We start from the raw sequence: 17,127 nt of genomic DNA on the forward strand, positions 1-17,127 counted from the left end.
TATATAAGCAGCAATATTCTTGTCAAAAGTATAGTACGCAACATAGTCTTAGAATATTTATTAAGTATATTTCAAGTATTTCGTATCGAAAAAAATTTCTATTCATGTGAGTATTTTTTTAATTGTATATAATTTTATTTAAACTATTTTGCATTTATACGAGCTTGGGACAGACAGCTACTATTATCCTATCAATCAGATTAAGGATGTATGAGCGCCAGGGCAATTTTGGATAAAAGGCTTGATTTTTTTTTTTTTTTTTTTTTTTTTTAAATATGAAGTTATACTAAGTCTAAATCAATTCTGAAAATTTTAGAGGTCGTTACCCGATTATTTAAATAAATAAATTATTTCAAAAGTAGGCATATTTAACATTGGTCCTATGGGAAAACGGTAGATGGGTGATATTTTTTTAGAGATTTCTCCAAAACTAGACGGTGGAAATTAAAAAACAAAAACAACTATTTAAATTAAATTTGTTTTTATTTTAACCCGTTTTTGTTTTTAATTTAACCCGTTTTGCCCGAATAATTAAGGATGTATAAGCACGGTAGTGGTTCCACAAATTAAAAAAATATATATATATTTTAAATTTTGATGGCAAATTATGTTATCACTTGACAATATAATACGAAAAGTAAGAGTAAAATTTTTCGATATCTGGAATAATTTTCAAAATATCGAAAATTGAAAATGTTTAATTATTCAGCACTCAATATTTCGAAAACCAAAGCAGATATCGAAAAATTTTATTCTTAGTTTTCGTCTACATTCATGAAGTTATAACAAAATTCATCATCAAGATTGAAAATAAGGTACAAATTATTTCAACCATATCGTTTATCGGCAACTTTAGAAGACAGTTTTTTTCCCTAATATGTCCTTGTTACAATGTAACATTATCAAAAAAAAAACAATAAAATATTATTTTTAATAATAATTTAATTAGTACCTTTACCTTTCACATTTTGCATACCAAGTTTTAAAAAAAAAAATTTTAATACATCAGACCTACATATGTAGCCTATATCAACTTATTCCGAAATAAAAGGTTTATAGTTGCTTGTAAATTATAAACATTTCTGAAAATTATTCTGCCTTGCTTTTTCAAAAATAATGATTTTTTAAATTGAAATTGATCCTTCACGAATTTGCAAAATTTTTCATGATCTGTTAAATTTCATCTTATAATCTCAATCTCTCAGATTTTTGTGTGTTCGCAAAAACATAACTGTTTTGATGGCTGATATTTTGTACTCGTAGGTAACAAATATATTACTCTAGCTATAAAAATTTAAATGTGGAAATTTGTGAAAGGATGAACTACAAATTTGTTAAAGGATGAGGTTTACAACTTGAGGTTGTTGTAACAGTTCTACCTTAACTCAAAATTACAACATTATGTCATAGTGCGACTTCAAAGTTACTTTTAAAGGGATAATTTAAAAATCTGAGAATCCTTTCATTTTTATTATTTCCATCAAGAGCTTTGTTTTCTCAAACATAAAAGTTTAAAAAAATGTCTTTCTTTCAGAATGGATTTAATAACAATTGGAATATTATTTGTACTGGCGATATTATTGGGAATCATTTATTCTCAAGAATTAACAAAACATAAACGTTATGCTGAAAAAATTGATCAAATGCCAGGACCAAAGAATTATCCAGTTATTGGGACATCCTTAGACTTTATTAAAAACCCACCAAACAGTAAGCATAAATACTTTTATCCAATTATTCATCCTTTTATACATCTTTTGTGAAAAATTCATATCGATTCTCTGAAATTAACTATCATAAGCTTAAAACTTGAGGAATATGTATAAAAGTTTTTTATGTAAATGGCAACATTTTTTAAAAGCACTTGACTAAAAAACCAATATTTACTACGACTTCTTCATATACCGCCTTGTGAAAAGGGCTGTTTTTATAATTAATTTAACGTTAACCGTACAGAGAATCGACTTGAAATTAAATACTCATTGATTGAAACACAAAATATCAATTTTTTGATAACCATTTCGTTTTGATATCGAAACGCCTTAAATTAAAATTCTACAACTGTTTGTTAATGGTTTTAGAATTCTTTGATGTGATGCACTCCACAACTTTAATGTATGGACCAGGCCCATATCGAACATGGCTAGATGGGCTAGCCTCTGTTCACATTGTAAAACCAGAGCATATTGAGGTAACTATGTTTTGTTATAAATTAGACGACACTGTTACGCAATAGAAGATCTATTGATTCGTTTACTTAGTTTAAGTGCCTAAAAAATTCTTTCTCAGCAATTGTCCTATTTTTTGTCATTTTATATATTGAGATAATTATTGGGTTTTACGGATAGGGCTAATATTTATCTCTTCGAATCTGAATTTTAACTCAATGCGATATCGAAGAACGAGAAAAAATATACTTCACTAAATAGTATTTAAATAATCAACTACAGTAAATTTGTCAACGCTACAACAAATACTATCATATATTGCTCATTTGTGTAACAATACTGTAAGCATTTCCTCATCATAGAACACAGAGAAAATTAAACAATATTGCCGCTTGTATAATTCACTTCTGAATTAGACTAAATATAATATTTGTATATCAAAAATTAATCTTTGTGTATTGTTCAGAATCCAGCCAAGTCCTCTATAGTCGACAAACTCAACCCAACCAACTCGTAATTACAACAATACTCCGGGGCTATACAATTCTCGATCTATATTATCGGCCTTTTTTTCCGGGTCTATTTTTTCCGATTACCAGAGTCAAAGGGGGATATAAAAAGTAAAGAGGATCAAACAAGAATTTGCTTTTCTAAGGAAACAGAGCAAGTTTAATAGTATTTTAAAAGTGTTCTGCAAATCGAAAAAAAAACATAAATTCTGCGAATGGGGAAGTAAGATTAAGGATTAAACAAGCATATCGAATTCAAGCACTTCTAAGGTAGAAGTGAGAAAATGAGATGTCCAAATCTGTCATAACAAATTTAAAATTGAAAAAGTAATATATCATTAAAAAAAATTAACTCAATTCTTTTATTTTTTACAGTTAATCGTAAATAATCCAAAACATATTACAAAGAGTAAATTTTACAAGTATATAGAACCATGGCTAGGTACTGGTTTACTGACATCAACTGGTGCAAAATGGCATTCCCATAGAAAAATGATAACACCAGCATTCCATTTTAAAATTTTAGATCATTTTGCTGATATTTTTGTTGAAAAAAGTAAAGTTTTAGTGAATTTATTATACAATAAAGCTGATGGTGCTGAATTTGATTTATATCCGTACATTACACGATGCGCACTCGACATAATTTGTGGTAATTTTTGTTTTTTATTTTCACTCACCAAAATTAAATGAATTTTTTTTTTAATTTTAATTAAATATACAAAATTTATTTTGCTGTTCCATCAATAAATTACTTTACATGAATTTTTTATGCTTTTTTCAAATCATATATTTATTTTACTGTTAGTTTTGTATTAAAAATTTGTAATTTATGGTTTAAATTAATTTTAGAAACTGCTATGGGAGTAAAAATTGATGCCCAACGTCATATTGAAGCAAATTTAGGTGATAAACCAGAGGCTTTGGATAGTAGTGATTCAGAATATGTTAAAGCTATTTACGAGTAAGTTTTAAGAACAACATTATTTTTAATGAATTTGTATTATTTGTTAATGTATTAAGTACGGAAGAGAAAGGAATTCAGTAAATAATTTATTTCGGTATTTTTCCAACAAAACTATAAGTTTATCTATTCTCCCTTTAACAAAAATTTCGGTTAATTTTGTTTAGACCACAAATATTTTTATAAATATATATTAAGTTTTTATCTAATATTAGGTAATTTCTTACTCAACTTATTATAATACCGATTAAAAACATCTTTCGTGATAAAATGTTTGTCTTGATAAGTTCTCGTGGTAAAATACAGTAAAACCATGAAGCGTTCTGATTAAAACTTTTTACGTATCGTTTCTTTATATTTTTTAGTATCAGGTTTTATATGTATTATGTGAACTATGCATAGTATATATGCAACTTGTTAAACATTAATGTACTGTTAATAGCCGAAGAAATAAACCAATGAAATGTCGATCTTGTGAGCAGTAAGACGGATCGGGATGAGGTTTTTTGGATTCGATTTGCGAAGACACCTACAAATTTTGTGAAAAGTACGAGGGAGAAATTAAAAACTGGGAAAATTTAAACTAAATATCGATGAAAATGAGTATTAACTGGTTTCTAGGGCGAGCAGTAAACACCTCGTCTCTAGGAGTTTTATAGGAGAATATGTGACATATTTCGTTGAAACTCGTTACTCGGAGGTTTCTGGAGTCTTTGAACGCGAATAGCGTGGACGAAAGAGGGACGCCCAAAAAACCTTCGAGTAACAACAACAAAATTAAACTCATTTCCATCGATATTTAGTTTCCAGTTGTTTCAGTTTTTCATTTCTCTTCCATCACTTTTGTTCACAAAGTTTGTAAACTCCCTCACGAATCGAATGAAAAAAACCACATTCTGATTAGCCCGCCTGCTCACAAAATGGACAGTTGACTCGTTTTTAGCGCTATATTTTCTTTGTCTATAAAGTTGATTTGAACTTTCGCTTTTCAGTTTCAGTGATCTGGCTTTAAGACGTGGATTTGTGATTTGGTATCACATCAATTTTATTTGGAATAATTCTTCAAGTGGTAGAAGATACAACAAATGTGTAGAAATTTTGCATGGCTTCACTAATAAGGTACCTTTTTGTTTCTGCCTTATTTAGAGTTTTTATAGTCATGTTCAACTGGCCAAATCTTCTCATGTATTCAAAAAGTTCAATATTCTCAGAAAATCATCTGAATACTGATTCGCTGATTCGCACAAGTTTTAAGTTTGGATTAAAAAAAAAGGTCGTTATAATTAAAAAGCAATATTAAATATTTACAACTAATTTGAAAAAATTTCCTTTGCCATAATTATAATTGAAACGAAGTTCCTTAACGCGGCTTGCCATAGTGAGCAAACTGAAATAATTCTTCACGTAACAGTGTGAGATATGCTTTGTGTGTGTGTGTCATATCCATGGCAAACACGATACGTTCACCTACTTTATATTCATTTTATTTATTATAGTACACAAATTTTGCATTTTTGTACTATTTACATCAAAAACTAGTTATGTGACTATGCTTGCATATTGTTTTGGATGTAAAGGGACTTCGTTCCTAAAGGGGGTCCCACAATCTTTTTTTTAAATTGACATTTATATTTTTTATCAGGTTATCGTAGAACGAAAAGAAGCACTCAAGGCGAAAAAACCAATTTTACAAAAAGAAGAAAACGAAGCAGATTCTATTGGTAAGCATTTAAACTATCACTGATTTCTTGAATATAGACTGCAATAATATTGGAAATAAAAAATGAAGCTAATCTTTTCTTCATTTTTAAACTTGGGAACCCACCTTTGAGGTCCACAGTCTCTTTTACTGCGAGGATAAAAATCAGTATTAGAGTGCTCATTTAATTCAGTCTCGATAATATAAAGTTTAAATTTTTCCTAAAAACTCTAAATCTATAATTAATATAAACGTTTTATTTTTTATTTTTAGGATCTAAAAAACGTATGGCATTCTTAGATTTACTTCTAGAAGCTTCGTTAGACGGTCATCATTTAACAACGGAAGAAATTCGAGAAGAAGTCGATACATTTATGTTTGAAGGACACGATACAACAACAGCTGCCATATGTTGGAGCTTATTTTTACTGGGGAATCATATGGATGTACAACAGAAGTGTCATGAGGAATTGGATAGCATATTTCAAGATACAGATCGTGATATAACAAGACAAGATTTAGCAGACATGAAATATTTAGAAATGGTTATCAAAGAAACATTACGAATGTATCCAAGTGTACCAATTATAAGTCGAGAACTAGGCGAAGATATCGTTCTTGGTAAGTACCAAACATCTAAACATTTAATTAATCAACAAATTTAGTTTAGTAGGCCCTTTACATTGACTGAATTAGTCTTTTTCGACTACTCCCATAACTTCAACGGTTTTTAACTTAATAATACAGTGGACCTGGATAGCTTAAATGATAGCTTAAATTAAACCTGGATAGCTTAAATTAAATCCCGATAGGGAAATGCAAAAAAGTGCGAGTTAATGAGTTTTTGACTCAACTTAAGCAGTTTGAGATACAAAGGAATTAATTGCTAAAATTTCGACTTAGAAAGGCGTAATGGAATTTTTCTAACTACACCGTCATTATATTTTACTAACTACAATTTACGGAATCTCCTTTTTGAAATTCGAGTTGCAGAGTATTAGTATGTACTACCAATACGACGCAGAATATAACATTTTGTTTGAGTTACAATCTATAAATAATTCTAGAAGGGTATGAAATCTAAGAACACTCTCCATTAAATTACCTTTTTCCTTAAAGCCAAACTGAGATGATTTTGAAGGACATCGCCAATTTTATTTGTGTATTGCGGGTACGGAACTCTAAACTCGCACTTGAAACATAGCTAAGAACACTCTCCGTTAAATTACCTTTCAAACGAAACAAAAAAAAATCAAAATCGGTTCATTCATTTAGGCGCTATGATGCCACAGACAGGCAGACACACAGACAGACACACACACATAGCGGTCAAACTTAGATCACCCCTTTTTCGGGGGTTAAAAATTAGCGCCATCCGATATAAAATGAATGTAAAGGGCTAAATTTAATCTCACTTAAATTTTCAGATGGATTTACAGTACCAAAGAAAACATTTGCAGTAATGCATCTTCATGAAACACATCGCAATGAGGCACACTTTAAAAATCCTCATACATTCAATCCAGAAAATTTCAATAAAGATAATTGTGCAAAACGTCATCCATATGCATACATACCATTTAGTGCTGGCTTACGTAATTGCATTGGTCAAAAATTTGCAATTCTAGAAGAGAAAACCGTTTTAGCATCAATATTACGAAAATTTAGAATTGAATCAATTGAAAGTGTTGAAGAATGTAAAAAGGTCGGAGCATTGATATTACGACCACTTAATGGTGTTCAAGTTTTTTTGCACAGAAGACATTAATCATCAACAATTTTTTAATTATATAAAAATTAAATCAAGTATTAATTACATTAATTAAATGTATTAAAATTTTTTCTATATATTTTGTTATTAATTTTAATTTTAATTAATTTAAGAATTATGTAATTACGTTTTTTAAAATTTATATTTTAGTTTTTTAATAAAAATGTTGAATTATTTTGAATTATTTTGTTTATAATTTTTTAATTTATAAAGCAAGCGTGTCCAATCCTTAGTACTACGTTTATGTTAATACTGGACGTTCCCAAAAAAGTAAAGGACTTATGTTTCAAATTTTGAAGATGGATTCTGTTAGAACTTGGAAAATGAGACGAAATTTAACATTTCTTGACATAAATGCCATTCATTTCATCACTTGGAAAAACGAGTGCCGATTGTTATAATTTTCATTATAGGAAAATGTTTTTCATGCTTTTAACTAAAGAATATTAGTTTTTACACTTTTAAAAATATAATTCAATATATTGAATTATATTTTTAACTACTATATATAGGAGTTATATGTTAAAAGCGCAAACTTTAACAGCTCAAATCAATAAATTTAACACCGTAAAGTGTATTAAAAAATTTATGTGCTTATAAAGGGCATTAATGAGAATACATATAAACGATTTGAAGATGATTCTAAGAAAACGTGATTTTTTGGGAACGAAGTGTGGTGTGTAGGGAAAGAAATTGGTTCGTTTTGTATAAATTAATTATTTATACAGAGGATCTAGAAATTTTGACGGTATATTTATTTGCAAGGGGTTTTAGAAGTAGGGTCGCAACATGACGAGGAGGCGAAGAACGGGTTCAAAACGGTTCGTTGGAAATTACAACATTTTCGATCGAACCAATTTTTAATTCACTCTGCAGCTTTTGAAATTTTAGCCGGTTTATTTTTGTTTCAAATTATATTATTATAGCAAATATAATAATATAAACTTCTTTAAAAAAAATTTCTTTTGAAATAACTTATCAACCAATTAAATTTATCGAACGGAGACATGTTTATGACTTTTTTTTTTGTTTGACTTAAATTTTATAATATTTGTAAATTAATAAAAATAAATTTTTTATTACTTTACAAGAATCAAATTATCACGTATACATTTTATTGTAATCAAAGTGCAATAGCAGGTAAGTCCAGTTTGTATATTATATTTTTAAAATACCTACCAATATTTTATAAATTTTTTTCCTAAAATTAAATAATATTTACCTACTATTCAAATATTTTGGTAAGAAAGCTCAATATCTAAACACCTATAAAGACACAATTATTTTAATTTAGAAATTTTTAATTCTGAACGTTTTATTTATTTATTTTACTTTATTTATTCGAAGTAAGAAACATAGTAGCTCAGTTGGTTAAGGCTTAACATATTCCGTTCGCGGTATGCCTAAAGTAGCGGGCTCGATTCCCGCCGTCACAACAAAAATTCAATTCATTAGTGGTTGTGATGGTATGGTGTAGTGCAAGGTATATACATGAAGGAGGTACACTCAGCCTCAGAAAATAATTGAGAAGTTGATAAATGAATGTGATATATTCATTAAAAGTTGTGGCCTTATGGCTTAAAAGTAGAAAATATTGGTATTTGGACCATTGCTCTAGTTTTTACTACACTGAAAAAAATTAAGCCAACGAAATAAGGATGCAAACTTAGAAAGAAAGGTAACACACTGCATATTTGCATAAACCTGTCTTTTGACACTGGGTTTAAAAATTCATTAGGCCTGAAAGCGCAGGGTATAATGTTTTGGAAAAGTTGATGGAATTTTTTTTGATTTTCATTTTTAAGTAAAATCACTCACTACACTGTAATAAATTCAAAAGGCATAAGTAATATATTTAAAAATTTATTTATGGGTATTTAAATAAGTTTTAATTGTTTAGGATAACAATATACGTGTACCTAAGTATGACGCATGTAGACTATTCACAAATCAAATAATTAAATTTTAATTTTAGGATAAACTTAATTAAATAATAGTACCTATATCTACAAATAAAAGTTCATAAATCTTTTTGTATTTATATTAAAAGACAATAGTTAATAGAATAATAGATTTTATAACAAATATGTATTATTATGATACCAAATCTTTACATTTGATTCAAGTTTTTGTGCTCTTTATACAGGGTTATTCACGCTATACGATACGGAAGCTTATGGCTAAAAAGCTTGAGTTCAACAAAATTTTCTTTTAGGAAAAGATGGAAGGTTATTGGCTATAATTTTTAAAATTATTTTCGTAACATACCCCGGGAACGCGGAATGTATCAAAGTTGTATTTTTCAAACAGAACACCCTGCTTATTATTTCATTTTCTATTCTATTCTATTTTCATTAGGTCTATTTCACTTAAACTTCACGGTTTTCGAAATATTCTGTGTTTTCTGAAATTATAGTAGCAATTTTAACGTACATTTTCTCAAAGCTTATATCAGTTTTCCAAACCAAATTTAACTTGGAGTCTAAATCGAATCGAGTTTCTTGTTGGAACTCTGAATCATTGAATTACGTATACATGTTGTTCCAAAATTATGACTAAAAAATTACAAGTTTAAAACGGTAATAACTTGTTTAACTTAAATTCAACACAGGGTTTATGTCAACAGCAAATGAAACTGTAATTGTTAACTATCAAATAACACCAACTTTTCTATAGCTAACTGTGTACGTTTTCATGAAAAACGCACATTTTCACAATGGAACTAGTTTTAACAGATACCATGGATGATCGAGTGTAGCTGAAAATCTACTCGTTAAAAAATTTTGTGGCCGTGAGAGCTTTTGATCAGAACGATCCGAAGAACATTTTCAATTCGGTTTGAAAAAGTTTTACAGAAAGCTATTTTCCTATCTAATCGTGAGAGGTCGTTTCCACTCCTTCGTTTTATTGCTATATAGCTACTTCTCAAGTATTTTCAAATTTTTCGTTGGAAAAATTCACTATATTTTTAGAGCGATTTGTTTACCTGAAAATTGTTTTTTCTTTTCAGATAAAGAAAAATGTTTTGCATGTACGCAGTTCTATTTCTAATAGCAGCAATAATTGTACTCTGGCACAAAAATAAGAATGATCGAACAGTTAAATTAATTGAACAATTTCCTGGACCGAAAAAATTACCAATTGTCGGCACATCATGGACATTGCTTGGAGTACCAGTAAACAGTATGTTCTACAAATTGTAATTAAATGTTTTATAAATAATCTTTCTTTTATCTTTTTTTTTTAATTTTTAGAATTATTTTCATATATTAGCTCAGAATATGATCGATATTATCCAGGACCCTATCGAACATGGCTTGGACCGACGCCAGCTATAAATATTTATAAGCCAGAACATATAGAAGTAAATATCAAATATTATTTCGAAACTAAGAACAAATTGGTTTAATGATTTTATTTAATTATTTTCTATTATTGCTTTTGATTTTTTAGTGTATAGTCAATAATCAAAAACATATCACCAAAGGATTAACTTATAATTTTCTTCATCCCTGGCTAGGTCAAGGATTACTGACTTCTTCAGGTAAAACAGATTTGTACAAAAATGTTTAGCGTCTTTAATCGAGCTTATTTGGTGTATCCTTGATTTTTCGGAGACATTTCCGGAAAATTTACATTTCATATGCCATAATGTGTAAATGAATGAATTGATATTAAAAAATGCACCGAAAAATATCCCATAAGTCAATTTTTGATAAAAATTGGCCGAATCATGCATAAAAAAGTCAAATTCATGATTCAATTCAGATTCGCCATCTTATTTCAAGTGCTTTTGTCTGCTAAAGGGTGACAGTTTCAATAAAATCTTGGCAAAACAGTCTGTTTTCATTTGAAGAAGGCATTAAAGAAGGTGAATCCATGAATTATTTTTGGGAAGAATATGTTTATTTAATTTGTATCCGAAATTTTACGATTCATGAATCCGAATTTTTTATCAGGGGATACCGCAATTTCGAAGAGGTTGATCTCAGCGAAAGATCTGGATTTGAAATAATTTATTGTATACTATTTAGATTTTGAGGTATCAAGGGTTTGAAAACGTGATAAATGTTATCCCTGAATTTTTTATGAAGTTTTGCACGAAATGGATTTTACAATAAATATGATAAAAGGATCTTGTTAATTTCTCTTGAAATGATTATCGCATAATAATTGGAATGTATCTGATATCTATTGAAAGCTGAAATATTCTTGTTTTAAACACTTTCAATTCGGTTTTGTACGTATAATTTTTGCCGCCTGTGAATTTCAGCAAAAATACATGTCCAAAAAAAAATCTCCGAAAAATCATGAATGGTTTTATAAACCCAACTCTTAGTACCTTAGTACACCAACTGATTTTCTAGCTTGATTAACTGAACGGATTGCATTTTAGGTGAAAAATGGTTTAAGCATAGACGTATGATAACTCCAGCATTTCATTTTAAAATTCTTGATCAATTTGTTGAAGTTTTCTTTGAGAAGTGTGACATAATGACTCAGCGACTTGAACGCCATTCAGATGGAAAATATTTTGATATTTATCCGTACATCACACGATGTGCTTTGGATATCATTTGTGGTCAGTGTGAATCAAATTAGTGATGTTTATAAAATGTTACCTCAAGTTAATATTTTATTTTATTTTTTTAGAAACTGCTATGGGAGTACCAATCAACGCTCAAGTCGATAAGGATTCTGAATATGTTACAGCTTTGTATGAGTAAGTTATCCCTTACCTTCTTATCCTTGGCTATGTATTTTTATACTAACATTTAATATTTGGGTGATAAAATCCATACAATCCGTTCTGTAAATCATTTCTCACAGTACATCAACGAGTGTGAGAGAGTACATATACATTAAACAGTGTGTATAAGAAAGATACTATTATATGTTTGCTTGTTTGCTATTAAATATTATCAAGTTATAATTATTGTACGTAACACAAAATCCCCATTCTTCAATGACCATACAGATTGAAATCCAATAGCGTTTGTATGTATACAGGGTGGGCAATTTTAATATATTCTGGCTAATAGTTAGTTTTGTAATTAGGCAATAAAAAAATAATTTGAACAAAATTTGCAGTGAATTTGAGGTGATAATCATAAAAAAACTAAAAAACTAACATTTTTATTTTAAACATTTTTTCAAATATTGTTAGCTTTCGGAGAAAATGCGACTTAAAAATATTTCGCAAATTAGATTAGAAGATTATTTTGTATGTCTTATATAAGAATATCAGTTATGTGTGTGTGACACAGTCGTGTTATATATATTCACAACTGATGGCTATCTAAGAGTGACTATCTTTCTTTACTTACATGACTTATGAATTACTCCGTCAATTCCTACACTACAATCATACTTACCAAATTAGCTCGACTTGTGATTCTGTGAGAATTAAATATAGGCAACTATTCTAAGAACTAGTTGCGATGATTTGTCCTCACGACATTCATCTTAATTTAACATGGAAAATTGAGCAGTAATACCGAATCATAAATAGTCCTTTTCATTTTAAAAAGTGTTTCGGACAGTTTGTTAAAAAACTAATGTAATAAAATGAATAACAAATATTTTGTATCTTTGTTCAACCTATTACTGATTGTCCAAAACAATAATGAATCGTAATTGAAATGAAAAGGTCTATTGAAAATACTGAATAAATGGATCATAAAGGCTTTGATAACATGTCCCTATAATCATTGGAAGAGTTTTCTGAAATTTTTCTTTTTACTGTTTATTAGGGTAAGTGATTTAACCATGAAACGATCAGTACTACCTTGGCTACAACCGGATATTATATGGAACAACGTAGCAGATGGAAAACGATATTATCAATGCTTGGCAATTCTACATGGTTTCACAAATTCTGTAAGTTTATTTAAATTATAATCAAATAATCTTCATAAAAGATATTATATAAATATTTTTAAAGGTAATTAAAGGCCGAAGGGAAAGTCGAAAATCAAATGTCGCTGAAACAGTTTCAAAAGATGATGATATTGGTACGAAAAAACGTATGGCATTTTTGGATGTTTTATTAGAAGCTCAAGAAAAAGATCCTACGTTAAGTGATACAGATATTCGTGAAGAAGTTGATACCTTTATGTTTGAAGTAAGATATTAACGCTTTTATGAAATTAAAATGTAACTATGTGGACAAGTAATATACATTATTAAGACAAAATTATATTTTTTGGATTCTGATGACGTCATAAAGTTAAAAAAATCGATTTTTTTGATAACACAGGCAAATGTGATCCGATTTTATTGGAATTTTTTTTGGAACCCACTAATTTTGGGTCATTCTTTTCAGTTGTGATGTCAATTTTTCCCTAGCCACCACTTAGGTGCTTAATTCTGGGACCAGGACTCCACATTCTTGAAACCTACTAGAGCTAGGTTAATTTTGATCACAAATTTGAAAAGTATGACCCAAATTAAGTAGGATTACATACTTGGTTTATCAAAATTGGAAAAAATTTGGATGTGATAGAGCAAAATTAAATTTTTTGGATTCTGATGACGTCATAAAGTTAAAAAAATCGATTTTTTTGATAACACAGGCATATATGATCCGATTTTATTGGAATTTTTTTTGGAACCCACTAATTTTGGGTCATTCTTTTCAGTTGTGATGTCAATTTTTCCCTAGCTATCACTTAGGTGCTTAATTCCGGGATCAGGAACCCACATTCTTGAAACCTACTAGAGCTAGGTTAATTTTGATCACAAATTTGAAAAGTATGACCCAAATTAAGTAGGATTACATACTTGGTTTATCAAAATTGGAAAAAATTTGGATGTGATAGAGCAAAATTAAATTTTTTGGATTCTGATGACGTCATAAAGTTAAAAAAATCGATTTTTTTGATAACACAGGCATATATGATCCGATTTTATTGGAATTTTTTTTGGAACCCACTAATTTTGGGTCATTCTTTTCAGTTGTGATGTCAATTTTTCCCTAGCTATCACTTAGGTGCTTAATTCCGGGATCAGGAACCCACATTCTTGAAACCTACTAGAGCTAGGTTAATTTTGATCACAAATTTGAAAAGTATGACCCAAATTAAGTAGGATTACATACTTGGTTTATCAAAATTGGAAAAAATTTGGATGTGATAGAGCAAAATTAAATTTTTTGGATTCTGATGATGTCATAAAGTTAAAAAAATCGATTTTTTTTGATAACACAGGCAAATATGATCCGATTTTATTGGAATTTTTTTTGGAACCCACTAATTTTGGGTCATTCTTTTCAGTTGTGTTGTCAATTTTTCCCTAGCTATCACTTAGGTGCTTAATTCCGGGATCAGGAACCCACATTCTTGAAACCTACTAGAGCTAGGTTAATTTTGATCACAAATTTGAAAAGTATGACCCAAATTAAGTAGGATTACATACTTGGTTTATCAAAATTGGAAAAAATTTGGATGTGATAGAGCAAAATTAAATTTTTTGGATTCTGATGACGTCATAAAGTTTAAAAACAAAACGATTTTTTTGATAACACAGGCAAATGTGATCCGATTTTATTGGAATTTTTTTTGGAACCCACTAATTTTGGGTCATTCTTTTCAGTTGCGATATCAATTTTTCCCTAGCTATCACGCAGGTGCTTAATTCTGGGACCAGGACTCCCCATTCTTGAAACCTACTAGAGCTAGGTTAATTTTGATCACAAATTTGAAAATTATGACCCAAATTTAGTAGAATTACATGCTTGATTTATTAAAATTGCCAATATGGTACTTTTTTACTCTTATGTTAAATACTATTAGTATACGAATTTTCATCAAAATCGTTAGAACCGATCCCGATATATATAAGGTGCAACCTTAATACTTGCCACCGGCGCTATATACCCGCGTTAAGCCCCTGCACTCTACATATAAAAATTTGCATTGAATGTCTTTGATTTTTTTTGGAGAACTTAATGGACGATCATCTTCTCCACTTCAAAAGCATATTTAAGAAGGAAAACACAACTGCAAGAAAATGTAGAGCTACTCATATTATTTGTCTACAAAATTTGCGTTACCCGAATAAAGTACATTTATAAATATTTTCTTTTTAAGGGACATGATACCACGACTGCTGCAATTTGTTGGTCCCTATTTATGTTAGGTCTACATCCAGAGGTGCAAGAAAAAGCATACCAAGAAATTAAACAAATATTCCAGGGCAGTAATAGATCATTAACGAAACAAGATTTACTCGAAATGAAGTATTTGGAAATGGTTATTAAAGAAGCCCTTCGGCTGTTCCCAAGTGTTCCTATTATTGGTCGTGTACTCAAAGAAGATCAAGAAATAGGTAAAATTTACGACAACAAAACTTAACTTCTTTGAGCCGAGGGTATAACGTGCAAGACGCACTCAAAAACGCGTTTATTTTTCGCATGTTGGGCACATAGATTTGTTCACTTTTTGTTCACCGTCAAAGAAAAATTGATTTTTTTTTACTTTAGGCTTCTGTATCTCTAGAAATAATGTTTTCACAAAAAAATAGTCTGCGGGACAGCACCCGCCGTGAGTGGCTTCCTTTTGGCGAGTCTACCAAACTTTCTCTTTACGAATTTTCAATTCAGCAAAAGTAAACTATATATGTATTGAAAAACAAAAATACTTAAGTGTATATTCGAGGTGATAGACAAGCTTATCGGTGCAGTATTCTTGGGTGGCAAAATATTTTATTATTTAATTCTTGGGTGGCAAAATATTTTATTATTTAATAACTATTAATGTTATCAAGTGGTCATAGTGTCCGACAAATTTCTTGTTGCGTTTTTTCACACCGATAGCTTAAATATAACGTTATCATGCTGAGTAATAATTTTATCACCATGAGTTAGTTGTTATTCTTTTGTGTTTATTAACAAATAGAAACATTTGCACAACTAACTCATAGCTTACGAATGATATTTGACACATAAGAAACATATTCCGTCAGGTTTTAGCAAAAATGAGCGGTTTATTTCATTTTTCTTTATTAGCCGATTTTGTTACATCTTTTATTGTACATTAACTTTACATAAAATTTCGAAAAAAGAAATTTTAAACCTTAGGATTGAACTCCAGTTGTTGGTTGCATTTAGAAAACAATAGACGGGAAAAAACCCAAGGGCTAAAAACTTTAGAACCCAGTCAACTCTTCTATAGTCGACAAACTCAACCCATTCTATTCGTAATTACAAGAATACTCCAGATCTATAAAATTTTCGGTCTATTTTTTCCGATTACCGCTCTGGTTCGAAGGCAACCGAAAAAAATACTCGGTCAATGAACGTATATTGAATAAACGATTCATTTTCTTTTTACTTAACGAAAATGGTCTCATTTTCCTTGTATAGAGGAAATTCTCAAGTAACTTTATTAAATTTTTCATATTAATTTTAGATGGAAAATTGGTGCCAAAAGAAACCGTCATATTTGTCAACATACACAAATCACAAAGAGATCCAGCACACTTTAACAGTCCAAATGAATTCAATCCTGATAATTTCTTGTTAGAAAACTCATCAAAACGTCATCCATATGCTTATATGCCGTTCAGTGCTGGACCTAGAAATTGTATAGGACAAAAATTTGCTCTACTTGAAGAAAAGACAATAATATCAACAATTTTACGTAACTTTAAATTAAAATCAATGCAGAAAATGCATGAAGTGAACTTAGTTGGATCATTAGTATTAAGACCCGAACAAGGTGCCATTGTATCGTTGGAAAAACGGCAGTGATAACAATAATGTTGAAAATATGATGTATTAATTTTCAAAAATAAATAATTTCTAAATAAAATTTTATTAATTAATTAGTTGCTATTTATTAGCAAGAAAAATGTTTCAGTACAAAGTGAAAAATAAAACATTTGGTTTAAGATTAATATTATATATTTATTTATTTCTTTAGTCTGTTTTTCCTGTTCACGCGATATCTTCCTTATTTCTTTATCAAATTCCATGATTTACCCCTCATTTTAAAGCTTATCCTAATGGCTAATGA

At 29.4% G+C, this 17,127-nt stretch overlaps 1 protein-coding gene across 1 annotated transcript; it reads left to right on the forward strand.

Annotated features, from left to right (window-relative positions):
* Positions 1-16,900, forward strand: LOC123298733. Its single transcript, XM_044880826.1, has 19 exons — positions 1-106; positions 1,535-1,710; positions 2,082-2,191; positions 3,053-3,329; positions 3,530-3,641; positions 4,634-4,760; positions 5,284-5,362; positions 5,614-5,961; positions 6,768-7,102; positions 9,012-9,034; positions 10,128-10,294; positions 10,366-10,475; positions 10,565-10,655; positions 11,508-11,693; positions 11,765-11,834; positions 12,865-12,991; positions 13,056-13,235; positions 15,202-15,439; positions 16,522-16,900. The coding sequence occupies exons 2-19, from the start codon at positions 1,536-1,538 to the stop codon at positions 16,860-16,862; spliced, it is 3,096 nt and encodes a 1,031-aa protein (XP_044736761.1). The 5' UTR covers positions 1-106; position 1,535; the 3' UTR covers positions 16,863-16,900.
* Positions 16,901-17,127: the final 227 nt, after the last annotated feature.

This window comes from Chrysoperla carnea, chromosome 4 (assembly GCF_905475395.1).
Source record: "Chrysoperla carnea chromosome 4, inChrCarn1.1, whole genome shotgun sequence".
In the NCBI taxonomy this organism is placed as follows: Eukaryota; Metazoa; Arthropoda; class Insecta; order Neuroptera; family Chrysopidae; genus Chrysoperla; species Chrysoperla carnea.